Source organism: Rattus norvegicus, chromosome 10, assembly GCF_021556685.1.
Source record: "Rattus norvegicus strain SHRSP/BbbUtx chromosome 10, alternate assembly SHRSP_T2T, whole genome shotgun sequence".
NCBI classification, from domain to species: domain Eukaryota; kingdom Metazoa; phylum Chordata; class Mammalia; order Rodentia; family Muridae; genus Rattus; species Rattus norvegicus.
This window is the reverse complement of record NC_141543.1, coordinates 67748615-67775088: the sequence shown is the minus strand read 5'-3', so window position 1 is coordinate 67775088 and position 26474 is coordinate 67748615. Positions and strand designations below refer to the sequence as shown.

General features: G+C 49.2%; 2 protein-coding genes and 1 long non-coding RNA gene across 8 annotated transcripts in view; 1 reads left to right on the top strand and 2 right to left on the bottom strand.

Moving 5' to 3' along the window:
• Nucleotides 1-13193, bottom strand: part of Slc6a4 (solute carrier family 6 member 4) — a 34962-nt gene extending 21769 nt beyond the window's left edge. Inside the window, exons 1-3 of one of the 6 annotated variants that reach the window (XM_087569977.1) lie at nucleotides 11118-11325; nucleotides 7863-7913; nucleotides 6727-6781 (exon numbers count right to left, since the gene is read on the bottom strand). The gene's annotated coding sequence lies outside the window, so the exon portion shown is untranslated. Of the gene's footprint in view, nucleotides 1-356; nucleotides 510-540; nucleotides 632-6726; nucleotides 6782-7862; nucleotides 7914-11117; nucleotides 11561-12664 lie in introns of those variants that run through there. The other 5 variants (XM_087569975.1, XM_087569976.1, XM_087569973.1 and 2 more) reach the window with 5 other exon arrangements.
• LOC148002975 (uncharacterized) lies at nucleotides 440-2545 on the top strand. The gene is made up of 2 exons (XR_015631826.1): nucleotides 440-936; nucleotides 2042-2545. It is a non-coding gene; the product is annotated as an uncharacterized LOC148002975 (long non-coding RNA).
• A 9057-nt stretch (nucleotides 13194-22250) lies between the features above and the next one.
• Blmh (bleomycin hydrolase) overlaps nucleotides 22251-26474 on the bottom strand; it is a 43077-nt gene continuing 38853 nt past the window's right edge. The window contains 1 exon segment of the mRNA NM_001034163.1: nucleotides 22251-23150. Coding sequence (NP_001029335.1) covers nucleotides 22999-23150 — 152 coding nt within the window. The 3' untranslated portion in view covers nucleotides 22251-22998.

Sequence of the window (26474 nt, the reverse complement as noted above, 5' to 3'; positions counted from 1 at the left end):
CAGGAGAGCTTCCCTGCAGAGCCAGCGAGTCCTAGATATCATGCCTGCAAACAGCAACACGGCCATGCCTTCTGCCTACCAGCCAGAAGAGACAGTCCCTTCCATCACTTAAAAGGAGCACTGAGGTGGCCTAAAGAGGAAGATAGAGGCAAACACCACCTTTGGGAGACACCTGAGGCCCCTTATCTGGGTCCTTTCTTACCCTTCCAGGCTGGCTCCAGGAAGATCCCAGCTGCCTGAAGCTGTGTCCAGCACCCCCTGCCCCACCCCCCACCCCACCCTGGATCCACCTGTCAGCCTTCTTCCCATGGAGCCTCTGCAGGTCCCAGGGGGCCATATCTGTCACCGATCCTCACCATTCAACGTACTTCTGGGGCCAAGGCACTTATCACCCCAGCCGTGAACACACCCTTGTGTGAACACGCCCATGTGCTCTTCCAAGGGGTCAATATGGAGAGTGTGCAGGCCACTGGCCCCAGGCATATGCCTGGTGGCCCTGTTCTCTTATGCCCCCCACCCCACCCCCATGGAAGGCTGTACCTTCACTTTACTGCCATGACAGGGTGCGGGGAAGGAGCTGGGTTCTCTTCTGGACTGAGATTTCTGAACATGGAGTAGAAATCTGAGCCCTTTTGGACTTTAAACCTCCTGCCTGCTATAAACTTAGTATCAGCCAAGACCTTCCAAGTTTCTTTCTTTCAAGCTCTTGACAGTTTAGCAGCTATGCTACGCCTCTGCTTTAAGATGTGAGGCCTTTCTAGAAATGGACTTCTCAGCATTGCTCACAATGGCAGAGATCCCATGCCAGCCTCAAAGGCCCACTGCGGGATGAGAGTCAATGCTCAGCTTTTACCTGCTAGCGTTTTCAGGATTTTACTCTTTCCTTTTGGACAAGGGATCAAAAAAACTCAGGCCGGCCTCAAACTTACCATGAAGGTAAGGAAGACCCTGAACTTGTCTGACCTCTCTGCTTCTACCTCTGATTGCTAGAATCGTGTGTGAGCACCACCAGGCCTGTTTTATGCCACACTGGGGATTGAATACCGGACTCTGTGCATACTGGGCAAGTACTCTCGACCAACTGAGCTACACCGTAACTTTCTGTACAGCCGTAACTCATTATACAGATAGATGTGAAGACAAAACTGTGGGGGGAGGGGACTAGGTACGTATCTAAATCATAAAGCATTTGCTTAGCATGCACGGAGGTTTACACACATACACACACACTGAAAAAAAAAAACCTACAAACATACTGTGGATATAAATGTTGCCAAAGATTAGATACAAACACCAGGAGGTGAGAGTAATTAGTTTTGTGCTCAATATTTTTTTTTCTTCCTCTTTTTTTTTAAGGCAGGGTTTCACTGTGTAGTCCTGACTATCCTGGAACTCTATAGACCAGGCTGTCCTCCAACTCAGAGATCGCCCAGTAAGGGGATTAAAGGCGTATGCTACCATCACCCAGCTAAAAATTTAGGTTTTAAAAGGATTGACTGTTGCCAAAAATATGGAACAAGGGATAATTTAGTTCCATGTAGATAGGGTATACATGCACAATATGTATGTATATGTAAGCACACGCACACATGTATGTACATGTAAGAACATGGTTTTGGGTCTACCTTGCTTGGTTCTTTGGCTTTCATCCTACCCCAAACCCCAAGGGTGCAAATGCCACTAGGGAAAGCAGGGTTTCTAACCCATCGGTGCAGACAGAACCTCATCCTGCTCACATGTGCCAGTGTCTGGCCTCCACCAGCTCTGCTTGTTACCTCCTCAACCAGACTTAGTAAAGACTTTTCTCTTTGTGGGGCTGGAGATCAAACCATAACCTTACACACACACACGCTTTACCACTGTGCTCAAGTCCCAGCCTGGACAACTTCAAACTTAACCACACATTCCCTCATCTGCCATATGCATCTACTCATCAGGTCTTTAATGCAGGGGTGTGTGTGTATGTGTGTGTATGTGGGAGAATGCTGAGATACCAATATAAAAACAAAACTATGCTGAACTTAAACTTGGTTTTCCACAGAAAAACCTTGAAGACCAAACCGTGGGTGTAGAAACCAGGCGTGATGATGACAGGAGCTGACAGCACCTGCTCACCCTTGGCCCCTTACTCCCTTGTCTTGCCTGGAACAACTGCTCTGGATCACCAACACCAGAAATATCCCCTCACATTTAACCTCAGGATGGAGGACAGACAAGTTTTAGGACAGACCCTGGGAAAGCAGCCATAGCTTCAAGAGTCAAACAGTTATGTGCTAGGTTCCCTTTTTGGGTTTTCCTGTGGACTTCTTGGAGCAAGGATGGTAACATGTGGGTCCGTGCTCTCAGGGGCAATGTGTATTTCCCAGGATGCTATGGGTTCAGCCCCTAAGACACGGTCTTCCTTTTTTGGCAGCTATGATGAACAACAACTGGAAGGACAATATCCGAGTCTCTATTTTTATCTCAGCCATCAGAAAGTTCTAGTTTCCTGAAATATCTGCCCAGTGCTTTCTAACTTGATAAAAATAAAATAAACCTGATCTGAGCATCCCTCAAGAGTTCAACAGGAGCAGGCAGGTTGCTTCTCCCCAGGGGTTCGTCTCTCTATCAGCTTTACTTTCTAGGGGTTTACACCCCCACTTTTGATCACAGCACCTGAGATACAAAGTAACAGTCCCTTGAAGCCACAAAACAAGCTCTCTTCAATTCATTCCCCCTGTCTTTCCCAGCCAGAGGAAAACTCCTTCCCGTTACCAGCCCGGAAGGAGAAGGTACCCAGCCCTGGCTCCTTTGGGCTCGGACTCATGCTGCTGCTGTTGGCACCCTGACTCTCTTCCTGCCTTACTGATTGTCCAGAGCCCCACTCTGGCTCTCCCAGCACCTGCCCTGCCTCCCATTACAATGGTTGAGAGCATGCTGGTTCAGGGTGGAGAAAGTAGAAGTCGTTAAGAAGGTTGGTTTCTAAGAATGCTCTCCTGAAAGCTTTTCTAAAAGATATTTTTATCCTGCTGGGTAGGAAGATGGCAAAGGAGGTCAGTGTTACAGCACAGACCTCCTTCTGGCAGGTTTTAAATTCATCCCTGGACAGAAAATGCCCTAGAAGCTGCTCTCAGCACATAAGTACTGTTATCCCAGGCTGAGCAGGTAGCAGGCTGTGTGTGGTACCCCAGCACCCAACTGTGCTAGGAGGTGTAGTCTGCCCCCCCCCCCCCCCGCACCCTTCCCACACCTCCCACCCCAGGCGCAGCTGACTGACTGGCTGATGCTTCACTGTTCAAACTCTCCTTTCCAGATAATTCTCTCAATGTTTCCCTGGTTAGTTAAAAAGTGTTTCTGGGCTGGGGCTGGGGTAATGTTCAGAACCTTGAGGCTCTGGTTCTCTCTCCAGAACCGAAAGAAGCTGGGGGGTTGGGTAGGGGATGGTGGGGGCAGGAGGGAGAGAGAAAACCTGTTTCTATTTAAACTACTGGTCAAATCTCCATTTTTCCTTTTCACAAACTGCCTCTGTAGCCAGGGGAACCAGTGTCTGAATAAGCAAGTAATTATAACATTAGTCATAAAATACCCGACCCTCTGGAAATGGCTGTGGCTCCTACATTTACTAGCCATCAGCACATTCTAAGCAAAAAAGTATTCTGGGAATTTTATACTTCGACTTTACCTGTCAAGATTAAAACGAATTCACTTCTCAGGATGCTCCACTTCCATTTTCAAAACCAAAACAAACCTCCAGCATGAATTATGGGCTGAACACTGAGATAACATTAATCACAGGTCATCAAGCCAAGTGGCAATTTGCTCTCTTCGTGCAGGAGGAGGGAGTTTCCAAGGCACCTATCAGGGTTGGCAGAACTCTGTGGCCCTGGCGGCACTGAACATGGGACCTGCTCCAGAGAGGCACGGACTCTGCCCAGCAGTACCATCCTTTTACGTGGTCAAATGCAGGACCAGGCTGGGAGGTGAGGCTGGCACTTCTGGGAGAAGCCAAGGAGTACAGGATTCCTGCCCAGAGCCACACACGCATGCAGAGAGCCCTCTTACTAACTCCAGGGTCGCGCAGGAGTTTGTGCTGCAGGACTCTGGAGTTGCTTTGATTTCCCCTCTACTGCACAGTGTAAAGAGCCAGCTTGCATTTGTGTCCACGTGGGTGGGGTGGGGGGGTGGGGCTGTGGAATGTGCAGAGGGGGTAGCATCATAGGTGGAAGCTGTGAGGACCCCAGCTTCCCCCACAAGTGAAAGAGAGAGATGTTCAGTATAAACAAGCTCTAGTGTAGATGTGGTCGGCCAGGGCCGTCCCCTTATGCAAAGCAGTGCCGGCCTGAGACGTGGGTTTGTTGGCTGGAAGGGAAGGAGCAGGCTACATTGCTCAGGGTGGCTTGGGCCAGTTACTTTGCACAAGAAAAAGTCTCTGTCCTGGCAACAGAAAGGGGCATTCCGACTTCTCCACACAGTGTATATTCTAGAGGGGATGAGACATCAGGACCGATCCAGACGTGCCCAAGGACAGCCAAAATATAATAGGTTTATTATTTTCATATATAAAAAAGGAGATGGGTCTGGCACAAAGAGGTGGAAATGGTTTCCTTCAGTGGACGGAAGCAGCCACACCCAGACAGCCTCCCAGACAGTCGCTGAACAGTTCTGTGGCCCAGGCGGTTCCTTTATGGGTCACAGCTACACTGACAACCCACGTCCACCATTTACTGGCTGAGTGACTTTGACCATGGTGCTTAACATCTCTGAACCCCTTATTTTCTCCGGTGTAGAAACCGATTAAATTTAAAATTGCATGTGGGGATTACAGAATGACCAATGCTGGACTTACAGCATTCTGGCAACCATGGATGACAGTGGACATTTCCAAGCCCCCAACACATGTGAGACCAGTTCTGCTTCCTACTTCACGTTCTAGGTAGAAGAATGAAAGGCTACAGGACTTTCAGCCTGGTGGACGGGAGGCTTACAGCTGGAGTCTCGCTGGCTCTGGCCTTCTTAGTCCAGACACATGGTCATCCGGGAACGTGTAAACAGAGATGTGTGTTGGAAGGCACACTAACCAGCCCCCCAGATTATTCCAGGGCGAGCCCTGGAACATGCCTGTATATCTTCATACCATAACATTGGGGACGTGGCAAGAGACGCCCTGCCTCCTCCATGAAGCTTCCTCTCTGCATCCTAGCCCAAGATGATTCCTGAATAATCACTCACTTGTCATACACATCCTTAATGACTCATGTTTGCTTCAGGTCCCTCTGGAAACAGGGCCTGAGGCCTCAGTTCTCTGCTCCGGCACTTGCTTACTGGAACGAGACTTATCCAGCTCTCCACATGGAGGGCCTGCCTCAGGTTCCTGGTTGTCCTGCAGCCCACTGGGGCCCAGACGAGGCAAGTTACCTTCCCCTGAGGTAACTCACACAGGCCCAGGGTCCCATCCTAAGTGCCAAGTCCTTCTCACCCACCCCCACCTCCTATAGGGTAGACCGCTGTGCATCCCTAGGTGGAGGAAGGGGTATCACAGGGACAGTTCCAAGTTTCTAACAGATCAGGGCTGAAAAGCAAGGACTAAAGTTGAGCCTGGAGGCTGACTTTGGGACAAGCACAGGCAGGTGTGTCCTCCACTGCCTACCCTCGGAATGTTCACCTGCCAGTTGGCTGGCTGCTTGGAACTGGGAGTGTATTTCCTACACATAGAAGTAAACGTTCTCGAAATAACCCTGTAAAACACAGCAGGCAGCTGCTAGAAACCACCAGAAATCATCTGCTTATTCAACCCTCTTTCTGGTTCTCAAAGGAAACTTAAGCAAACCCATGAAGGCAGCTGACTCCCATGCAGCCTGGGGAGGTATCTTTTAGTGCCTTCCTGGCCCTTGAAGGGCTTTCTCAAATTGCCAGTTGGAACTCTTCATTTAAGTCCCAGCACCTCAGGGCTAGCCTGGGCTAAGGTGAGACTTAGCTTATAATTTGTTGCTGTCACCTATTTAAATGTGGACAAGGGCAAAGAAAGGCCAGTAGGGTATGAGGGGCAGGAACCAGGTTTGTTTTACAGTGTTGGGGATGGACTGAGGCCTCACACATACCAGCCAACCGCTCTATCACTGAGCTGCATCCTGCCCAGAAACCTAGATAAGACAGGGATCTCTCCTCTGCAGCTCTGCTTTTCCTCCCTTCCATCATATTAAAGACACTGTGGTGTGACACAGATGATTAAACGAGTGACAAGCAAGGGGAGGGAGACAGGAGGCATGCTCAGTGGGTGACATGCTTGCTACAGAGGCCTGGGGTCCCCAGCACACAGGCAGAAGTGGGGTGAGGTAGCAGAGTTGGAAACTCCGGCACTGAATTGGTGGTAGGTTTGGGGTGGGCGGACAGTGGATAGAAGAAAATCTCAGAGACCCCCTGGCCAGTCAATCTGAGAGCTTTAGGTTCAGCGAGAGACGATCTGAACATATAGTGATTGTGAGACACTGGCAGTCAACCTCTGGCCACGTGTGCCCACACAAGCAAGTACATACACCCCCACGCACTCGTGCACACACACCCATGCACAGGGCAGAGAAAGAGGAGAGACAAGACAAAACAAGACGAGTCTGACAGGCCTTTCCCCAAGTAGCTTACAAGTCAAAAGCTAACCCCACCCACTAAAGGAGGAATCACTGAGACAGGCAAGTCAATACCAGCCAGACGCTGGATGGCGGACAGACAGCACTGTGCGGAGACTGCACCTACCGCAGGAGAGCCAAGTGTGCTCGTGGGGATTGTCCTCATTCTTCGGAAAAGCACCCTGAAATATTTAGGGGTGAGGCATTTGGGCTTCTGCAGACTCTCAGAGGTTCAGCCAAAGGTATTATTACATAACTTGTACTTTATTGTGATTTATTAAAATTTATTATTTACTATAATTATTGTATTATCATTTTATTATCTCCAACAGTCTATCTGTTATGTGTGATTAAAGCAAGCAAATCCTTCAGCAAGTGCGGAAGGCACATACTTGGCAAAGTGGATGATTTTTTGACCGTTTTGGTTTTGGTTTAAGATAGGGCCTTCTTATGAAACCCAGGCTTGCCTTAAACTCCCAATCCTCCTGCCTCTGCTTCTCTAGTCCTGGAATTGCAGCTGTGAGTCACCAAACCCTACTTTATTTGAAATATGGGAGAAGAAAACCTAATTCCAGCTCCTTATCCAGGGTTGGGAACAGCTTAGCACAGCTCACTCCCTCCCCTCAGATCTTCCCTCCTCCTCTTCCTCCTCCTCAGTCCAGCTCTGCTCCTCAGAAACAAGGAATATGATCACTGTGACATTCAGCTAAGGGACAAGTTCTAGGCTTGGCTGGATCTTGAGAGCCATGGCACAGGTGGCTTTTCCTCTGTGGTCATTCTGGCCCCTCCACTCCCTGATTTTAGGCCCCTTCTTTAAGGAGATGGGGTGGATGCATTCAACTGAATAACTTGGCTAACTCTTTTTATTCCATGAGTCAGAAACAAAGGAAACAAATTATTGGGGCTTATCCCCCTAGAACATGTCCCAGAAGGCCACACAAAATGGTAAGATGACAGTCCCAGACTCCATCCTTCTAGTGACTGACCTGGGCTCCAGAGTCTGTCAGAGCACTCAGCTGTTTCCTGAGCTAGCCCAAAAGCACCTTCAGGCCATGCCCTGACCCAAGCAGCCTCTCTCTGTCCTCAGTCCTGCAAATGCTGTCATGAAAAACCAGGCCTTGGGACCCAAGGACACCTTCCTCGGTGCCTGGGAAACTGAGTTATATCCTTCACAAATCATGGGCCCAGGGTGTTTCTCTGGCCTTGCAAAGTCACAGAATTAGTCCAGTTGTGGAGTTTAGCAGCGTATGACTTCATACGTACCTAGTATGTCCCTTAAGTCCAGCAGGGTTGGGTGGGAACTGCTGCCAGCTTCTACGGGAAGCCAAGCAAAGGAGGCAATGAGAATGAGGCATTCAGAAACCTCCCAGCAGGGTTGGGGATTTAGCTCAGTGGTAGAGCGCTTGCCTAGCAAACGCAAGGCCCTGGGTTCAGTCCCCAGCTCCGAAAAAAAGAAAAAGAAAAAAAAAAAAAAAAAAAAAAAAGAAACCTCCCAGCAGCCTCATCTCTACTGGTTTTGTGGCCCTGTTAGACTGGGAAAAGCACTTGCTAGTTTGTGTTATTAACGTTCAGTAAACACATATATCTAACTTCTCAGTCAGAAGAGGAAAACACTCACTCACACACCAGGCTTGAAGAGCCATCCAGGCAAAGCTATTACTCACAGATTGGCACTTTCTGAATGTGGACCAAAGTCACTGCCCAGGGGTCAGCTTGGAAATAAGGTGACTGTGTTGGCCACGGTGAGTCTCATGCCCACCCCAACGATGTGCTGCCCCTTCTGTGCTCTGGGACCATCAGGGATCCCAGGTTTCTTTTTAAAAATTAATTTGATCTATTCTCTACCTGCGTCTCTCCTAGGAAAGATTTTTTTTTCTCTTTTAAATGATGCTGTTTTGTCTAAGGAAGCATTTTCCTTGGAAGTGACTCCTGGAAGACAAACTTCAGATGTACCTTTCCCTCAGGTAGGAATAAGCAGGTGTTTTGTCCAATGTGAGTTTCCTTCGAGGGAACACACACACACACACACACACACACACACACACACACACACACACACACTACTCAGAAGGAGGGGCCAGCCTGAAGAGTAGCAGAGAAATCAGTAAGTGTATGCACTTGGAGCTCAGCCTGCAGGATCACTCAGCAAGTCCAGAACTCCACCCACTGGCTGGGCACAGAATTTAAAGGAATCTGGGTGCGAAGAGCCTCCGCCCTTGGCTGAAACACACAGAGATCCCCAGGAGGACTCCATCTTGTAACAGTGGTCCTGGCCCGTAGGTTTTTTTGACATGATTACAGTTTGTGTTTGGGTCCTGTTTTTATTTTTCAATGAGGGTTAGGACCTGGGCCACGAGAGCTTGAACATTGTGTTTCCCTGGGTCCTTCTATTTCCTCTACTGAAAGCCTTGGTTCATGAGCCCCAAAGGGCCTCCAGTGTTACTGAAAACAGCTGAAGTCCATTTGCCTCCCAACATGAAATGACTGCACAGTGTCTCATCTGGCCATTGGCACTTTAAGAGTTAAGTCATAACCATATCCCGTTAAAGCAGTAATCCAAAGTAAAACTCAGCTTCTTCAGACTGCCCCGAGGGTCCAAACGATACCACTCAACAGATACAACCAAGAGATGGCTATGAACTGGCTTTATTTCCAGAATTACCTGTGTTACTCTTGGGTGCGGGCACAGAGCCCAACCCATGTCCCTAAGCACCGCTGCTCACTCAGAACCCTCACTCCAAGTCGCCACCCGTGGGGAAATTCTTTCACACGCACCCCCCACTACGCCCCCACCAAGTTTCATCAAAATGCTCATATGATTCTAAAATTCCCTGAAGAGGAGTTTCTAAAATCTTGGGTTCCATTAAGGAGTTAACATAGTCTGTCTCCCCTTCTTCACCCTGGGGCTATGTGTTTGATATATATAAATGTATCCTGTCCCGCCCAGCCCTGCGCCCTGGCTGGTGTGTACACAGGAATGTGTGCCCCCACCAAGTTTCATCAAAATGCTGGGGCTAGGAATTCCCACTCTGACATGTGGCCAACAGTGTAGTGGCCCAGGTTTATTGGGGAAGAGTTTCAGTTTGCTTTTGTTCAGACTTAGTAAGAAAATCTCCATACTCAATGGAACAAGCTGCTCCAAGTGGGCGGTTTTGTTTTGCTTTTGAAGTGGGTCTTGTGTAAGCAAAGCTAGTCTCGAGTTAGCTAAGAGGCAGAAGATGACCTTGAACTCCTGAATGCTACTACAAATATGCCTCACCACACTGGACAGACTCAGTCTTTCTTTTTCTTTTTACCATGTAAAGTCCCTACAGCGCTCCAACCTAGGACATTTCAGAGATTAATTGCCAGGCTAGGTATGCAAATCCCCTTCTTTTCATGTAGCTTAGTGCTAGGATGCCTGCTCAGGGTGCAAAAGACCCTGGGTTCAAGCCTCACAGCTGCCCAAAATAAGTAAGGCTGCCTGCACTGCAGAAGAACCTGCCTGCCCATCAGTCTTCTCTTGAGCAGTTGCTCCTGCTGGGGGCCAGGGTGGGAGAAGGAAGGTGTCCTCAGCTCCACAAAGTGAAGGGTCATAGAGCTGTTTCTCCCTCCACATCCACCCACCAGCCTCTAATGATGTCTCCGCTCTCTATTACTTTTAAACAAACCCCAGTGTTGCTTTCTTAGACATGTTTCCCATGTAACTGAAAACACATTAAATATTTGATCTCTCCCCTTACTACGAGAGCTAGCAGGTCCATAAATAATCCATTGACCTGGTTCATTTTTCTGGACAAAAATTGATCATAAAAATACAAACACACAGGCGCTTGTGTTGTCTGCCCCTTACTTTCAAATTCTTGAGCACGCTCAACTGAAAAGAATAATTCAATACATACACACACACACACACACACACACACACACACACACACGCAAAAAGGAAATCTTCGAGGCCACCAGCTTTTTAGAAACAATTTGAATTTACACACACACACACACACACACACACACACACACACATACACACACACACACCCTCTGTCTCTAGCAACTGTTGGTTACACACTTCGCTAGTGTAGCACAGTCCACTGGCATTTCCATAAATTCTGAATGGCCTGTGAACTGTCTAAGTCGGCCCGCGCTCCCCAGCGAGACCATCCGAGCGCACAGAGAGACTTGACCCTCTTTAGTGTCTCTCAAAAGGTTTCTCTGGTTATTTGGGCATTTGTGTCTGCCAGCGTCTTTGCATAAAGCCGCCAACCAGCCCTTGTCCCAAAAGTAAAGCCCAAGCACGAACCACGGCTGGAAACTACAGCAACTTTTGCCAAAAAACGAGGCTGCGCTAGGCCAGCGCTGGGTCTCCAGGGTTTCCATCGGGTCCCTCGAAATGACCCTGCGCGGTGCAGACAAAGGCACCCTAAATCCAGGCAGTCAAGCGCGGGGACCCAGGGCTTCTAAAAAGAAGCGTGGGTTAGAGACCAAAAAAGAAAAGAAAAAGAAAAAAAGGATAAGAAGAAAGGGAAAACGACCCACCTGCGGGCGGCGCGGCGGCGGGTCCCGGGCTGCGGAGGCGGCGCGACCCTCGCGCCCTCGAGGCACCGGCGCGGCCGCTGGAGTGGCGCCGCCCGCCGCGCTATTTGTACTCGCGGCCCCTCACATGGTCTGATCTCTAGATAGCCGCCGCCAAAGAGCTCCGCAAGAATTTTTGCGTCACTTTGAGACCAAAGAACTTTGTTTCTCCGTGGCCGCAGCTCAGCTCTAGCCGGAGGGGGGAGGGGCGGGGTCCACGCTCCCTGACCGGTGGGAGGGGGACAGAGCCCCCCACTCACCCCACACATTCCTGCGTACACACCAGCCAGGGCGCAGGGCCGGGCGGGACAGGACGAAGGATCTGACTCTTCTGCTTTTGGACTAAGTGTGGCTGGAGGATGCTGCACAAAACGAGCTTCACTTCTTCCCTTACCAAATCTGCACCCAAATTATGTTAAGGTGTTGCTCTGTGTCACTCTTTTTTTGATCACAGCCAGGCACCACCCGATGGCGGTTGCAGACTGTCTTTCCAAGGACCCCTGACATTGTTCTGGGTTCTCTAGGTGGGATGTTGAGCTCAGCCCGGGAACCTCCCCATCCCGGGAGCCGCCCGCAGCTGCCTACAATAAGTACCCCGGTGAGGCTCCGGGAGTGCTGCGGCGTTGCTACCAAGCCACAGACGGAAACATTTTGCAGAGAACAGGGGTTGGTCCGCGGACCCGCCTGTGCCTGTGGGGTTGGGCACTAGACAACTACCAGCCTTTGAAGCCGCTCGGTATTTCAACGGGAGCACACTGTTTGCAAGTCTATATAGATTATAGATTGTTTTGTTCACACACACAAACACGCGCGCGCACCCGCCTTAAAAATGAATTTAATGTTATCACATTTTTTTTTCCCACCAAAATTACAAGGACTTTTTTTTTTTAAAGAGCAGATGTGTTACTTATTTTGGACTGAGTCTGAGGCAGAGAAGTCAGGACTTGCCTGTCTCTCCTCATCCGGCGGGGGGAGCGAGGGAAAGCTAGGAAAGAGTTAGTAATGGCGAATCTGGCTGCGAGAAAGCCCTGGCCCCTTTGTTCCAGAGGGGCTTGAGCCCAGACACCAGAAGCCGCTGCTGGGCTGAGCTGGCACCAGGAAGGGCTGGATGGTTCACTGTCCGCAGGTGTGGGCGGCTCCCGGCCGCAGGGATCACCAGTACGAGGCTTTGGTGCCACCTAGGCGCCAGGGCCGGGGACTGCAAGGAGAGGCCCTAGCGCTGTGGGGAGCGGACTGGCTTGGGAGAGCAGACCTTAGGCAGGCCTGGTCATTCCATGACCTGAACAACCCCAGGGTCCCAGGGCCCTCACAGGGCTCCTCCCTTTCAATGAACACACGCGTCTGTCTGCTGTCCCCCTTCAGTGCCTGTAACTCCTGTGCAGACACAAGGCTACCCAAGAATGAGGTGGTTCCGAGGAGGGGTCCAGGCAGACAGATGAGCAGGAGCGACTTGAACATCAGCTAAGACTCCTGTTTCCACTCTGACCGTCCCCATGTGGATTCAGTCTTACCAGTTCACTGCTGACCAGCCCAGGCCTTGTTCCTCCTGCCTGGTTGTCTCCTCCTTTCTTAGTACTGCCACATTGTCAGTGTTGGGTGTTGGTGACATTTCTCTGAACAGGATGAGATAGATACAGGCTCAAACCCTCTGTCTGTGGGTTGGACGAGACTCTTAACCACAGAGTCCTCGGCCTCGTCTTGGAGAATGATATCGGTGGTCCAGTCAGGCTGTGGGGGAATGGAGAGGCTCTCTACGCTTCACTTCAGCTGGGATTAACTCCAGGTGGCCTCATCTCTTACTCCTGCTGAGGGCCTTAAAGAGGTAGCAGCTGCCCAAACGGTGCCCACACCTCATTCCCACAACCCCCTGGTCAGAGTGCGCATTTAGCATCTCTCCAAGTGTTTTCTTTCCTCTTACCCTGGAGGCAACTCTGCAGGAGCAACTTAGCCCAGTCTGTCCTACAGTCCCTTAGCAGACCTGGTCCTGCAGAGCTGTTTGGCTAGGCTGCCCTGCCTTCCCATACATCCTGCCTTCCCCCCACCCCCACCCCCACCCCACCCCCACCCCCCACCCCCGTTCCTGACACAGGGAGGAAATGCAAGTCAGACACCCACTAAGGCATTGCACTGGGTTAGGGAGCACTACAGACATGGCAGAAGGGCCGAGGAGACTGATGGCGGGGAGGAATGCCAGGCATTACTCTTTGCTCACCAGCTCCATCCCGGAGACACGGAAGCTAGCTGCTGCAGGCAGCCAGCCTCCGCAGCAACAGATTAAATGCACACACACATGCCACCACCGCCACCACTGCCATCACTGAGAAGACTAGCTGGATTCCCAAAGCCCAGTGTCGGCCAGGACAAAGCCTTGTGAATGCCAGCTGCTCCCTGCGGAAACTCTCGATGCCATCTGTCTGTCTGTCTGCCTGCGTTCTGTTTACGCGGTGACAGAAGAGGAAGCCCTCCCTTCCTTGTGGGCTTCTTCTCAGGCTTAGGAAATGGCTACCACACCCCTCAGGGAATCTTTTGCTTCGGAGGTCCTCCACCATAGGCCTGGGAGGGAGAGGTCTCCACAGCAGCCACCTGAGGCTGACCTAGCTAATCAAGATGGAGCCAAAAGAAGGTGTCCAGGGAAGGCTCAGTTAATGTTAGTGGGCTGACCATGTTTACAGGAGAGAGCTGGGGGAGGGCTAGGCACAGCTCTGAAAATGGCAGGAAACACGTAGGTGGACTTTGTCTTGGTCACTCTTTTCTGGTTTCTTCTCAGCCTTTGAGAAGCAGCCTCGTGCAAATGCCACACCTCCCTGACTCCCCTCCTCTTGCAGGTGCCTCACCAGGCTGCCTTCTCACTGGAGTGTTCATCATTTTAATTCCTCCCAGAGCCCCCTTACGGTCCTTCCCCTGCAGCCCACCAGTCTGCACCCCGTCCTTCCAGGAGCATTTGTGGGGCCAACCGTGGTAAAGATTGGTCTCCACAGAGCATCTGCCGGGCACCTGAACAATGCACTCCTACCACCCGGCCTCATGAGCAAGTTGGAAAGGATGAAATAAAATACTTGTCTCGGGGCTGGGGATTTAGCTCAGTGGTAGAGCGCTTACCTAGGAAGCGCAAGACCCTGGGTTCGGTCCCCAGCTCCGAAAAAAAGAACCAAAAAAAAAAAAAAAAAAAAAAAACTTGTCGCTTTAGCGATGTGAGTGGCACTTGCTGTTCATGCTTAATGGCTACTTGGGCTTTTCTAAAAGGTGGAGGGCTGGGAGCAGCTGAAGTGGAGACTATCGAGGGGTTTATATACAAGGATATGACCTTCAGTGAGAAGGCAGCCTGGTGAGGCACCTGCAAGGGGGGAAGTCAGGGGGATGTGACTTTTGGGGCTTTCTAGAACATCTCCCTCTGTAATCCAGGCTGACCTTGACTTTGAAAACTTACTGGCGGGCTGAGGCAGTCTCCCTCCCTAGTGCTGGGGTTAGACATGCATCAGGCTTTGGACCAGTTTTGGGGTTTTTTTTTTTTTGTTGTTGTTTTTGTATCTATGTATGTGGGGGGGGTGTCGGTCAGTAGGAGGCCAGAGGTTGATCTTGGCGCCTTTCTCAATTGCTGTGCAGAGGCTTTTGAGACAGAATCTCTTGACTATTTGGCTAACTGGTACTCTGGGAAATCCTGTCTTCCTAGAACTGGAACTAGAAGGATGTGTGTCTTTGGCTTCTTTCTTTCTCTCTCTTCATTTATTTAAGTAGACACTGGGGATTGAACTCTGGACCCTCATGCTTATACAGGAAGCACTCTGCTGTCTGAGCCATCTCTCCATGTCCTGGGCCAAGGTTTTGGTCTTTGTACCCATCCTACTAGATCCCCTCCCCTACCTGTAAGCACCCTTAGGGTCACATCTGGGGGCAGCTGATTCCCTACTCCACCTTGATGGAGAAGCCAGAGGCAGGACTCCAGGAAGGCCCAACACTCTGTGCATTGATGTGCACAGCATGTCTGACTCTACGCCTCTGTCCCCCCCAAAGCTCAGAGTTCTCTCTCCTACTGCATCTTCTCACCTGCTATGACCGCAGGCCGAGGAGACCCAGTGTACAGGATTGTCGCAGTTATGAGGCAGCTGCTTGGAAGTCTGATGTGGTAATCAAAACAAGCCTTTAGGGATGGAAGGGAGACCGTGACATATCAACAGGCGGCCTGGGGTGAGGTGCAAGCCTTTAAACCCAAGGAGTCTGAGGTAAGGGGGTGCAAACTTTGTGTTCTATAAGGAACGGGAAGAAGAAAAGTGGGGAGAAAGTTCCATACGGTGGTTAATTTAAAGCAGTCTGACATGGGAGTACCCTAAGATTTACTGATAAGTGGGGGGGATTGGGTACACACTCACTCAGAGCTAGACTTCTGTAGAGATACAGAAGAATCAGGGCCGATGAAGCCTTGGTAAGAAAAAGCATGGGATGCGGAAAGAGCTCACTGCTCATGGTACATCTTTTTTGTTTGTTTTGGTTTTTCGAGACAGAGTTTCTCTGTGCAGCCCTGTTTGTCCTAGAACTCATTCTGTAGATTAGGCTGGCCTCGAACTCAGAAATCCACCTACCTCTGCCTCCTGAGTGCCGGGATTAAAGGTGTGTGCTACCACCACATGGTTTCATCTTTTTTTAAAAAAAGATTTATATATGTATATATATAGAAATATATTTTGTATATACACATACACACACACACACAGATTTATGTGTCCAAGTGAATGAATGTGTGGCCCCTACCCACCACAGAGGCCATCAGATTCCCTAGAATTGGAATTGGAGGTGGTTGAGAGTTACCTGATGTGGACACTGGGAACCCACACTTGTAGAAGAGCTCTTAACTACAGAGCAATCTCTCTAGCCCACCGTGCACATTTCTTACTATTAAGAACCTGCAGTCGGGGCTGGAGAGATGGCTCGGTGGTTAACCGTACTTGCTGCTTCAGAGGACCCAGGGGGTCCCCAGCATCCACATGGCAGCTCACTGTAACTGCAGTTATAGTTCTAGGGGATTCAGTGTTCTCCTGGCCTCTGTAGGCACCAGGCACATGTGTAGTGCATACACATACATGCAGGCAATACACTCATACACATAAAATGAAAATAAATATTAAAAAGAATCTGCAGCAATGCTTTTATGATTTTTTTCCCCAGAAAAGCAGGTTTTACATCTGCTAAGCAAGCCTTCTACCAGCATACCATGGCCCCACTCCTCAAACCAGCATTATTTTAAATAATAATAATACATAAACCAATATGAAAAATGAGGAGAGAAAGACATTCTCAGAGCCCAAGCTTCTTGCAAAGCTGGCAAACCCTGGGGAACTACTGGATCCCCTTGGCACCACAGACAATGGCCTTCACGTGGGCAGTGACGCCCCACCAGCAATGTCGTTGTGTGTGTGGCTGAGAAGATGCTGTGAGCCTAGAGGGGAAGACCAATGCTCCGAGCTGGGTTCAGGGCTGCAGAAGTGAGCAGAAGCCATTTCCTTGTGTCTGTCTCCCTTCCCCTTCCCTCTCCTGTGTGATCGCTCTTGGGCTCGTCTCTCCCTGCCCCCACGTCAGTGATAACAAGGGCTTTTGCATCGGGGAGTTTCCCATAGGCTCTTCTTGCTAAGCTGGTTACCCTCCTCCCTGAGGTCTGCGGTCTCTGTGGTCCAAAGTGGATATACTGTTCCTCTGCAGCTTCTGGCTGTCACAGCCCCCATGGTGCTGCATGGAAGCCTCCCATACTGTCTCCTTCCTATTTACCAGCCTATTTCCTACCTCAGTGACAGACTGGGAATCAGGGAATTGTCTTAACTCTCCAGGGAGCCTTACTGCCACTGCTGGAGAAACTTGGGGAAAGGTTTAATAAAAAAGTTTGTTGAGTATCTTAAATACATGCACACTGTTCTATCCTCTTCCTATCGGATAGGTTAAATGCTGAATTATTAAAAATAAATGTGTTCCTCGTGTTCAAGCAGAGCTTCCATACTTAATGAATTTTAAGGTAACTTTTTAATATGAGTAATATGGAAACCAAGGCTCAGAGAATGTCAGTGGCTTCTCCAGGCTTGTGCCGCCTCCAAGCCGAATCGCCAGGCCAGACTGTCTGTCTTCTTTCTGCTATTCCTTCGGGCTTGGGCTAACTAGAAACAGGAAAGGTTCAAGCCAGAAGAAAGCTGAGCCTTTGCTCATTTCTCTGCCTCTTCTCCCACATATGCGGTCCCAGTCACCTAAGAAGGAATCCGGAGTCACAGGGGCTTTGCTCCTATTCAACATGTCCCCACCAGGGAAGCAGGCTTCGGATCTCTGCATAAACTTTTAACTGATCACTGCCATCAGATTGTGGGGCACATTCAATCAGTCAGCCTCTGAGAGTAACTTGGAGCCAGGCACCAAGAATACACAGGGGCTGGCAGGGAGACAGTTCCTGCCCTTGGGATGCTGGCAGGGGTGGGGAAGCCAGACAATAAAACATATAAATACATTCAGAAGGCCTAAAGTGCTGTGGTGAAAATAGACTCTAGGAACAGGACAGACTGACAGGTGCCCAAGGGAGGAGGAACAGGAGGGAAACTGGCCCCTCAGATGAAGTGAACTGATGGCCGTTGGCATTGTCTATGACCTAAGAAACCAGCCATACAGAGACCCAAAAGAAGAGCAATAGGAAGAAGGACAGAGGGCAGGCAGAACTGGAGATCAGTGTTTGAGAGATAAACTGGAGCCAGGTATAAGAACATTGGGTTTGGAGAGGTGAGCTGAGTGTGACTGTGTCCCGGTCATCAAACATGTCCTAGTAGGAGTTAAGGACTCCTGTGGATTCTGGAGATGTTTAGGTCAGGTGAGCTATAGGGATCCCTCTAGGTGAGACTCAGAGATGACACAGGTTTCTGCACATGACGGCACAGCAGATGAAACTCAAGAGCCCTGCATGCTAGGGAGTCACACCCAGCCCAGGGAAGTCACCACAGTCCTTCTGTCCTAACATTTGACAGACAGGTTGACTCGGAAAACCAACTGTTATGAGGCAGCTGGAAAGAGACCAGAGTTCACACTGCTCACTTCCAGCTGTGCACAAGAGGTCCCTCCAGGGTAGGCAGAGGAGGGCATCCACATCCCCCCTCAGGCTGGTATGAGCCGAATGCCCGCTCCCTCCCCTCTTCCTTTCCCCCTGTAGGAGTGTGGAAAGGACTGAGTCTGAAAGAGAACACAGAAAACTCTGGCTAGTTCATTCCTAGTTTCAACACCTGTGTCCCACAAACCCGAGACTAAGAGGCGTCTCCATGAAAAGCATGGGGGTTCTGAACATGTCCTAAATATGAGAGCTCATCTGGAGCCACTTTAAAAACAAAATCCACAAATGACTAACTGTAGCCATGGCAAACCAGGCACTCCCCTCCCACAGGAGGCACTTGAGGAGAGTGCCTAGTACCCACAGATGTCACAACCACATGGGAAGTCATGTCCCATTATCAGGCCTTGGTTTCTGACAGTCAGCATGACTCACAGGCGAATTCAGCGCTGAGGGCCTTCCAGAGTCACCAACTTTGCCATCCGATGATACAGTAGGGCAAACCCTCACCTTCCGTTCCGGACGCCCAAAGACACGGCTGACATTCTTTGCTTCTTTCTAGATCTTGTCGGTTTGTTTTGTTTTGTTTTTGAAGTTCCTGGCTGGCCTGGAATTCACTTTGTGAACCAGGCTGGCGTTGAACTCAGAGATCTGCTGGCCTCCTCTTCAAGTGTGCTGGCATGGGATTACACGGTCTCACTGTAGCCCAGGCTAACCTTGAACTCTCAACAATCCTCTTGCCAACTCCCAACTGCTGGGAATACAGGTGTGCACTTACCTCCACAAGGCTCATCTGGATCCTGTTTTTGTTAGCGGGGGAGGCCTTTATTGTTTAAGGACTTGTTACATCCATGTGTGTGGGTGAAATTTACATGGCCTTTGTTCTTTTATTATCAGTTATACCAGACTAAAAGAAGAATTATTTAGGTCATAAGACATGTGCCTAAATTTACGGTATCAGGTGCACCTGTGTGCATGTGCTTGTGGAGGTCAACGGCAGATGTCTGCCTGTCACTTCTGTGGTAGTTTTTGGGAGTGTCACTGAACTGCTCTTGCTGGACTGTCTGGGCAGTAGCCCTCAGGACTGGCCTGTCTCCTGTAGCACAGACTGTCTGGTCTCAAACTTGCTACATAGCCACAGAGGACCTCAACCATGAATTCCTGATCCTGCTACCTCTACCTCCTCCCAAGATTTCGGGGGATTAGGCATCAGCTACCACAACCATTCAGGTATCCTTTTAATCTTTTCTTTCTTTCTTTCTTTCTTTTTTTTTTTTTTTTTTTTTGGTTCTTTTTTTCGGAGCTGGGGACCGAACCCAGGGCCTTGCGCTTCCTAGGCAAGCGCTCTACCACTGAGCTAAATCCCCAGCCCCTCTTTCTTTTTTTTTTTTTAATCTGATGAGTCTTACAAACATTTGTTAATGTCCTTTCTTTTAAAATGAACTCTTGGCTTTGTGGATCCGCTTAGCCTCTGCAGATATTTCTTCCTTTAGGTATAATCCATCTGATCCCTTTTGATATGTACTTGTATAACTATGCAATTATGATTCAGGTTAAATTTTCTGTGTGACCTCTTCGTGGGCTCATAAGTTAGTTTAACCCAGGATCAGTTAGACTGCTCTAACTGTGGTTTCTCACCTAAGTGCTCCATGGTTGGAGTGGGGGCCACGAAAGCAACCCTGTGACATTTGAGATTGACTACACTAGAAAATGGTTACATTTTAAGAAAGTCCTACATGTGCTCAAAACGCATGTGCAGCTCTGAGCTGCTGGAGCCACAGATGACCCTGGGGGAGGCAAACCAAATCCCCCATCTTCACACTCACCAGCTTTCTGCTGTTTGATCTCTTGGTTAAACTCCTATTATGATGTGGACTGCTTGTCCGTTTCACAATTTTCAGTTTTTTGAGATGTTAATTCTGAGCACAGTAACTTACGGCCTTCTGGAAATTTGAGTAAAGCCACGCAGAAAGCCCATCTCTAATGACATTCCAGCACCTTTCCAGAGCTGCTGTTGCCCGGCTCCAGGGATGCAGTCAAACTGCAGCTTGTCTGAGTTATACCCTCTGGAGTCGGACGGCTTCATTTTACAGCTTGTAGCTTCCCTGACTTACTCTGGCTAGTAAACCACCTGATGAAGAGCGTTGGGGAAAGGGCCTCCTAGAGCCCCCGCTTCTCTTACGGCTCTTAACATACGGCTCACTTTCCTTCAAAACTGCAATTAAACACTCCTTAAAGGACTGCTTCATCCACTTATGCAAACTATAACTTACGGACACAGTCAGATGAACTTCTCTTTCTGTTGTTTTTTAAAATAGGTCTCACAGGTAGCCCTGGCTGCTCTGGAAATTCATTTATGGACCAGTCCTTGAACTCACAGAGATCCTCCTGCCTCCACCTCCCAGGTGCTGAGGTTTAAAGTCATAAGCCACCAGCATACCGGGTCATGTACTTTATCTTACTTTGATATTTGATTTGCCTGGTCCTTTTCTCCCTATTCTGCCCTTTTTAATATTTAACCAGGTAAAAACAGTTTTTATTGTGCGGTGTGTGTAGGACTGCTGTGTGGTACGCACAGGTAAACAGGCATGCACCTGTCATCCTTCCGTTGGTCCTCTCCTTCCACCTTGAGTCCTGGGGACTGAACCAGGTGTCATACTTGCCCGGTAAGCACCATTCTCAGCTGTGTCTCGCATCTCACCGGCCTTCTCCTATCTTTTGTGAACTGTTTTGTGATTTCTTATGCTGTATATCCTTGTCTGGGAACTGCCTTACGTTTACTTCCTAGGAGTCTGGACCGTTTTAGCATAGGTGCCAGTACATCAGTGTCTGAAGTTAACACATTTATCCTCTACCCCAATGGTAAGACTTCCAATAGCTCAATTCCAATGCCCCGCCCCCACCCCATCCAGCTACTTTCTTCTATGGTTTTCTGTTCGGTTTGGGGGGGATTTGTTTGTTGTTTAGAGACAGGGTTTTCCTATGTAGCTGTGTAAAAAAGGCTGGTCTCAAACCCATAGTGATACACCCACCTCTGGGTTTTCTTCTGAACTGAGCTGGCAGTCATGCTTTGTGTAGATGGCCAGTGTATTTACCACAGGCTTTGTTCTGTGTTTGCTTATTCATTTCCAACCTCTCCCACACTGGATCACTTCCTTCTTTAGGGGAAAACACAAGTTTTCTTTCTTCTAAAAATGTCCTTTATGTTATCTCCTTGAAAGGCGGTTTTATTGAGTACAGAATTCTAGCTATTTTTTTTTTCTTACCATCTCTTTTTTTTTTTGTTTTGTTTGAAACAGGCTCTTGTTCTCAGTCTGGGCTGGAACTTACTATGTATCCTAGGCTGACCTTGAACTCTTGGCAGTCCTGGCTTAGCCCTGTAGTGCTAGAGCCACTGTACCTCTCTCACAGCACCCAACTCTTTCTGCTAAATGCAGTTACAAATGAGAAGTTAGTATTGGTTCCCTTGGCTTCAGTTTGGAGGTGACCCATATTTTCAGGTCTGTGCCCCACATGTGTAGAGGTGGATTATCGCCCTGGAATGGGATGGCCTGCACACTGTGAACATGCTGGCTAAGTCGAGTCTTTATCTAATTTAACCTTGGGAAGTGCCATGACAAACAACATCTCCTGTGAGGGCTGAGAATTTTGGGGAGCCAGAAAAATCTGGGTGTAGACACTGGTAGAAATGCTAAATGGGAGCTCTGCTCTGTTCAACAAAACACCCATGCTCCTTAGCCCCCTTCTACGGCAAGACCACCAGAGACAATGGGTCTGGGTGCGGCCATGAAGCAATGTTGAATGGCAGGGACACGGCCCTCAGAGTTGGAGCACGAAGGGCCTCTGCAGAAGCTACGAGGATGGGGAGGGTGGGGAGGCTCAGGCTGGGATCATGCCCTGCAGAGCAGCTGAAGGAGGAAACCCCTGAGCTCTGCTCCTTTTTCTTCACGTTGAAGAGCCTCAACTACTTGGCTGCTCCCATTTGTAGCTAAATAAACACTTCTTAGAGTTTACAGACCAAATACGAGGGCTTATTCTCATTTAGCAAAGTCTTTTATTCAAAAGCTTCTCAGCACCATCGAGTTATCAGAAAGAATGAGCATCACTTTTTCTCCCCACCCAACCCCCAACGCAGAGACAGACGTTAAAGCATTCAATGGGGTGCCCTAGTGATGACAGTTGAGCCCCTGACGAGGTTTAACCTGGCCCAGGTGAGCCCCACAGTTCAGAACAGGAAGGAATCATGTCAGAGCCGATCAGCCTTCCCTTCTCGAGCTATTAGTCACATGAGACAACCTTGTGGAAGTTGAATTCAGCGACTGCCAGGTAGGAAGGACAGTGACCTGTGCGGCAGCATGCAGCGTTGAGAGTTCAAATCCTAGCTAACCCTCCCTAATCTACTGTAGGAACAAGGAGCCCAGGACTGTTTGTTCTCCACACACCTCAGCCGCTCATCTTACTGTCTTACCACAAACACAAAGACCATGACCGTGGACAACTACATCCAATTAAAATGCTATGAGGTCCTGAGCCGTCAGAGATGAGGAGAGCAGACAGGATGCCCCAATCCTTCCCCTTTATTTTTTTCCTTTATGAATATTTTGTTTCAGCAGAAAGCATTTTTCTCAAAGAGGTTCCTGGAAGAGACTGGAAACCCAAGAGTCTGACTGTATCCTGTGGGAACAGCCACCCATGTAACTTTGGTTTCAGTCCCTGGATCTGTCCTTGGCAGCTACATCCGATCCCATGGGAAGAGGAAGGAGCTGGAGGCGGTCCACTCACTCATTCAGCCAAAGCCCCCATGGGGTCCCATGCCGGCAGGACAATAGGCTCCTGCTCTAACACAGCCAGCACCTCTTCTGGGACATGCTTCTTGTCCACCACCACCTCGTAGACATACTCAGAGAACCACTCATCGGTCATGCACAGGTAACCTGGAAAGGAGAGAAGAAACACTCCTGAGTTCAGAGGGTATGCAGAAAGCAGAGAGCCTCCTCCTCCTCCTACTACTACTACAAAAGAAGATCTTCTACAAAAACAAGTTTTCCAGCATTGGCCTCTAATCTCCTCTGAGTTCCAGTTTCACTAGCAATCTGTGCAGCAGACAGGATAGACACTGCTGTGTGCTCACCCACTAAGAAAAGGGGGCTCAGAGTAACTGATGTGCCTTCAGAGAGGACCTATAGCTATGCAGGCCCATGCTGGTCCCCACTTGGCGGCCTCAGTGATGATGGGTGCTGACTTGTACACCAGTGGGTCAGCGGAAAGTGTCTGGTTCATACTCCCCCTGGGGCATTCATCTCTAGGGCAGTACAGCCCCATCCTCATCTCACCATGCACCTAGCTTCACTGACTGCTCTCCCTCTCACATACTCTGATAGCAACCAGCTAAGCTGCGAGGGGCACGTCACCATGGCCGGCAGCCAGCCACTCTTTTGCAGGTGACACTGGGTGATCACACAGCCCTCGATTTTCTGAAAGGGAGTGACACTGAGACAGAACACTGAGACGGCAAGTGGCACACATTCCCCAGCACGGCACCCAGATTATCAACCTGGCTCTTCCTATTGGAGAGATTAACCCGACCTCAGACTCCACAAGGTCCTCCCAGGAATGTTCAGGAAACAAACTCCTGTGAGCAAATACTCAGCTTAAACCACTTACAGTATGAAGGAAAACAGTGCGAACAAGAGACTGACAGAGTGTGTTAAAACCAGAGCAGGGCACAGCATTTCTAAGCACACACCTAACCAGGAGCACTTGCATGCACATCAGGGGATTTGCAGCAAAGAGCATCCACTACCCACAAGATGCAGCTGGCACTTGCTAGAGCAGACACTTTAGCTGCCTTCCTCTGTTTATTTATGTAAACCTAGTGGTATTAATTCCTACATAGGACCAAGAGTAAGGGAGAAGACATAGATGTTTCTCCCAAGAAGATGCTCTAAAGCCAGGTGTGGTGACGCACACTCTTATAACAGCAGCATTTGGGAGCTGAGGATCAAGATTTCAAAGACATCTTTGCTACGAGGGGAGTTCAAGGCCATCCTGGGCTACATGAGACCCTGACTAAAAGTAACAAAGCAAAGCAGACAATACACAGAGACACAAAGACAAATGCACAAATGAATGTACATGTGCCCCTTCTAATAGACTAAACCAAGAAACAACCCTCCCCCCCCCCCACAGAGTTCTCTAGGTAAGCAGTTTCCAAACGTCTTTGGCTTTAAAACCTGTTTACATACTCTTAAAAATAATTAAAGAAAGCTGGAAGGATGGCCCAGTGGTTTAGCGCTCTTGTTGCTCTTGCAGAGGACCTAGGTTCAATTCCCAGCACAACATGGGGACACAACCATCCGTACTCTGGTCTCAAGGGATCCAATGCCTTCTTCTGACCCCCAAGAGCACCAGGTACACACCCAGTATACATTCATTCCTGCAGGGAAAACCCTCATACACACATAATTAAATATAAAAATAATTAAAGGCCCTAAATTTGTGGGTTATATCTATATATCGATTACTATTTGTTATATTAAAAATTAACTTTAAAACATTTCTATGGGCGGGAGTGAAGGCTCAGTAGATAAAGTGCTTCTGTGCCTAAGAATTTGAGTTCAGATCCCCAGCACCCACATAAAAAACTGAGCACGATTCGTGACCTGGGGGTATGGAGAGAGGTGGATCCCAGGGTTTTGGTGGCCAGCCACAGTGAGTTCCCAGTTCAGTGAGAAAAATTAAGGATGGAGATGATGCCAGAGAGCACAGCTCGGCCACATGTTCGCACCAGCAGTACCACACGCACGAGACAACGTTCTAACGAAGTCAGTGCTGAGCGCCTTAGGTCCTCTGGAGAAGACATATGTGCTGTTAACTGCTAAGTGATCTCTCCAACCTTGACTTTACCACTCATGAGTTAGAAATACTTTCTAGTTTTCTAGTTCCAGTCCCCAGCATCACACAGGCATGTGTATACACACACAGTGCTCTCAGGGGTGCTGAACCAAGGCTCGTCAAGGGAGTCGCCTGGTGAGACCCTCTTGACTCAAGGCTGCTTCTTCTTCCAGTGGCAGGTAAGGAGAGAGAACAGAGCACTGCCTGCTGCTTCTGATCTGACCGACTCTACCCCCTGGCTCTCCAGCTCTGCTCTGTCAATCACTCAGGCCCTCATTACCTGTATTAGTGCTAGTCAATCCCACTCCCGCTATATCTGAAGTATGCACTCCTGAGAAACTCAGCATTTGCCTTGTCAAAGAGAGACATACTGCTTAATGTCTGGATTCCTAGCATGTGAGGGGCTGAGGCAGGAGAACTACTGCAAGTTTGAGGCCAGCCTAGGCTACAAAGTTAGACCATCTCAAAAGCTCCCCCACACCATCTGAGACATCAGACCTCCTCCCCTCAGCACAGAGCAGGCTGAGCATGACCTAGACAGCTCTGGGCAGCGAGGCAGGTAAAGGATGGAGGCAGACTCTGTAATAAAGTTCTGTGTCCTACTAACAATGCTATCACCGCACAATCAAATGAGTCTTCAAAGACAGCACAGAGAAAATGCACAGAGTACATCTGTGCTATCTTGTTCCAAAGGAGATCACATTAAGTCCTCACAAATTAAATCTCCTATCGACTGTAGCCCACCCTTTCCATGTCCCTGCCAACAGGACCTGCCTTGATTAGCCTCTTTCTGCAGGATATGAGTTCTTCAGGGCCCACAACGCCCTCAGTGTGAGAGCTGCCAAGTACTTGCACCCTGGCAGATAACAGACGTGAGAGCTTCAACTGTCGACACTGCATGTCTCAGAGTTTTACGGAGATTAGGATCAGTAAGGCTGAAGCCAGAAGTGCTGAGAAGAGTCTGAAGCCCAAGGGTGCTGTGGGATGCAGCAGGCTGTGGGTGTGGCTCTGAACTAAAGGTTCATCTCCCAGCCAAGAAAGAAAACTGGAATCTCAGTTAACATTCAGAAAAGACAGACAATGTATAAAGAAGTCAACTTTGGGAATACAATTTCTTTAAGCATTAGTTCTTATTTAAATTCTTTGAGCAAATAAACAAGCAATCCTAAAGCAACTGGCCATGCTTCTGGGTTTTCTGTGGGAAAGGGAAGGAGCCACTGTGAAGGGCAGGCAGAGCTGGGGACATGGCTACAGGCCGGAAGCTGAGCCTCACTCCCACAGAAGAGCCCCGGGTGGCTAGTTTATGGATGCAAGTGTTATCTGAGCCTACTGACACTGCCAACGGCCCGAGGCTTAAACTTGGC